Here is a 3,403-nt window from a genome sequence, read left to right as displayed (position 1 = left end):
TTTGTTTTATTATTTTGTGTTGCCATGAATAAGCGTTTCTGAAGCACAGTCAGATATGCTGCATGGGCTGATTACTGAAGCAAGACCTGATAAGCTCCATAGGTTAAATACTGAAGCATGGCCTTATAAGCTCCATGGGTTGATTACCATTTAGCATGGCCTGATAAGCTCCATGGGTTGATTACTGAGCCACAGCCTGATAAGCTCCCTGGGTTAATAACTGAAGCACGACCTGATAAGCTCCATGGGTTGATTACTAAAGCATGGCCTGATAAGCTCTGTGGATTACTGAAGTAAGGCCTGATAAGCTCCATGAGTTGAGCCAAAGCCTGATGAGTTCTGAGTTGATTACTGAGCCACAGCCTGATAAGCTCCGTGGGTTAATTACTGAAGCACGACCTGATAAGCTCCATGGGTTGATTACTAAAGCATGGCCTGATAAGCTCTGAGGATTACTGAAGCATTGCCTGATAAGCTCCATGGGTTCATTACTGAGCCACAGCCTGATAGGTTCCATGGGTTGATTACTGAGCCTCAGCCTGATAAGCTCCATGGGTTAATTACTAAGCCACAGCCAGATAAGTTCCATGGGGTGATTACTGAGCCACAGCCAGATAAGTTCCATGGGTTGATTACTGAGCCACAGCCAGATAAGTTCCATGGGTTGAGTACTGAGCCACAGCCTGATAAGCTCAATGGGTTGATTACTAAAGCATGGCCTGATAAGCTCTGTGGATTACTGAAGTAAGGCCTGATAAGCTCCATGAGTTGAGCCAAAGCCTGATGAGTTCTGAGTTGATTACTGAGCCACAGCCTGATAAGCTCCGTGGGTTAATTACTGAAGCACGACCTGATAAGCTCCATGGGTTGATTACTAAAGCATGGCCTGATAAGCTCTGAGGATTACTGAAGCATTGCCTGATAAGCTCCATGGGTTCATTACTGAGCCACAGCCTGATAGGTTCCATGGGTTGATTACTGAGCCTCAGCCTGATAAGCTCCATGGGTCCAGATAAGTTCCATGGGGTGATTACTGAGCCACAGCCAGATAAGTTCCATGGGTTGATTACTGAGCCACAGCCAGATAAGTTCCATGGGTTGAGTACTGAGCCACAGCCTGATAAGCTCAATGGGTTGATTACTACAGCATGGCCTGATAAGCTCTAAGGATTACTGAAGCATGGCCTGATAAGCTCCATTGGTTCATTACTGAGCCACAGCCTGATAGATTCCATGGGTTGATTACTGAGCCACAGCCCGATGAGCTCCATGGGTTAATTACTGAAGCACGACCTGATAAGCTCCATAGGTTAAATACTGAAGCATGGACTTAAAAAGCTCTGTGGATTACTGAAACATGGCCTGATGAGCTCCATGGGTGGATTAGTGAGCCACAGCCAGATAAGTTCCATGGGTGGATGACTGAGCCACAGACAGATTAGTTCCATGGGTTGATTACTGAGCCACAGCCAGATAAGTTCCATGGGTTGATTACTGAGCCACAGCCTGATAAGCTCCATGGGTTAATTACTGAAGCACGACCTGTTAAGTTCCATGGCTTGATTACTAAAGCATGGTCTGATAAACTCCATGGGTTGATTACTGAGCCACATCACAAGTTCCGTGGGTTGATTACTGAGCCACAGCCAGATAAGCTCCATGGGTTGATTACTGAGCCACAGCCAGATAAGCTCCATGGGTTGATTACTGAGCTACAGCCAGATGAGCTCCATGGGTTGATTACTGAGCCACAGCCAGATAAGTTCCATGGGTTGATTACTGAGCCACAGCCTGATAAGCTCAATGGGTTAATTACTGAAGCACGACCTGTTAAGCTCCATGGCTTGATTACTAAAGCATGGCCTGATAAGCTCCATGGGTTGATAACTGAGCCACATCACAAGTTCCATGGGTTGATTACTGAGCCACAGCCTGATAAGCTCCATGGGTTGATTACTGAGCACGACCTGATAGGCGTCATGGGTAGATAACGCATGACTTGATATGCTCTGTGGGTTGATTACTGAAGCATGACCTGATATTCTCAGTGGGTTGATTTCTGAAGCATGGCCTGATATGTTCTAGGTTGATTACTGAAGCATGATCTGATATTCTCAGTGAGTTTATTACAGAAGACCTACTATGTTCTAGGTTGATTACTGAAGCATGACCTGATTTCCTCAGTGGGTTGATTACAGAAGCAAGGCCTGGTCTGTTCTAGGTTGATTACTGAAGCATGACCTGATATTCTCAGTGGGTTGATTACAGAAGCAAGGCCTAATATGTTCTAGGTTGATTACTGAAGCATGACCTGATATGTTCTAGGTTGATTACTAAAGCATGACCTGATATTCTCAGTAGGTTGATTATTGAAGCATGACCTGATATTCTCAGTGGGTTGATTACTGAAGCAAGACCTGATATGCTCTAGGTTAATTACTGAAGCATGGTTTAATATGCCTTGTGAGTTTATTATTGAATCATGGCCCATATATACCAGGTAGGTTGATTACTGAAGCGATAGCCTGATGTGCTTTGTGGGTTGAAACCTTGAGCTTTGAGGTTGATCTGATCCCTATCGCAAAATTTTGTTGTCTGTAAATTTCATCGCAAGTGTGCGGGGTCTTTGTTTTATGATGAAAGTGATCAGCTGTATGATAAATACAGACTTGTAGCGGGATATCTAAGAGCTAATCACATAAAATGTTACAAATACAATGAATCACTCTGAGCACTGGAAACAACTATCCATATATTTAGTGCTCTGGTACTGTGCGCCTTTTCGGAAACTGACATTTTCTCAGATACTTCCATTATAGTAAGAAGGAACAAGTTGTTGTAATGAGAATAGATGATATCTATTTATTGTCGGCAATACTACTAGTAATATTACAAACATTAATTATGTATAGCTTTTGACTGGCAACTTGTCAAAAAGACGTATCAGCTGAAACAACTCACCATACATAGTACCGTCATTAAGAGAACAATAACACATTTTATAAAGATATTGGACTAAACAACGGACTGGGGCATTTTTACATCATAGTTCTTTGGTGTATTACATAATTATGGTGTTGGTATACGTTAACGAACGGATATGGGAGTCAGTGTAGCAGTGGTAAGCAGACTGGTGTATTTTCCTCTCTTTTTCTGTATAAACATCTAAAGAAGGAAAGAACTAACTAGTGGGAAATTAACAATGGAGGGAAAACACTGGTGTACAAACACTAGGGAGGCGATGGTGAGGAGTAACTAAGGAAATAAAAACTAACGAGTGTTTTTTGTCCAGTTTGTTTCGTGTACAGAAAAAACTTGGCGGTGTGGGGTGGGGGGGGGGGGGGGGGGGGGTGAGGTGATTAACCAGGAAGTGAAAAAGCATCAGGTTTGTTTTTCTTCCTTT

The 3,403-nt window shown here is 43.2% G+C and overlaps 1 protein-coding gene across 1 annotated transcript; it reads left to right on the top strand.

Annotated features, from left to right (window-relative positions):
- The first annotated feature begins 1,002 nt into the window (after positions 1-1,002).
- On the top strand, positions 1,003-1,991 carry LOC128548099 (KH domain-containing protein 3-like). The gene is made up of 2 exons (XM_053522487.1): positions 1,003-1,102; positions 1,573-1,991. Exons 1-2 carry the CDS (start codon positions 1,003-1,005, stop codon positions 1,989-1,991), a joined length of 519 nt encoding a protein of 172 aa, XP_053378462.1.
- Positions 1,992-3,403: the final 1,412 nt, after the last annotated feature.

This window comes from Mercenaria mercenaria, chromosome 1 (genome assembly GCF_021730395.1).
Source record: "Mercenaria mercenaria strain notata chromosome 1, MADL_Memer_1, whole genome shotgun sequence".
Lineage (NCBI taxonomy): Eukaryota > Metazoa > Mollusca > Bivalvia > Venerida > Veneridae > Mercenaria > Mercenaria mercenaria.
This window is presented reverse-complemented; position numbering and strand designations above follow the sequence as displayed.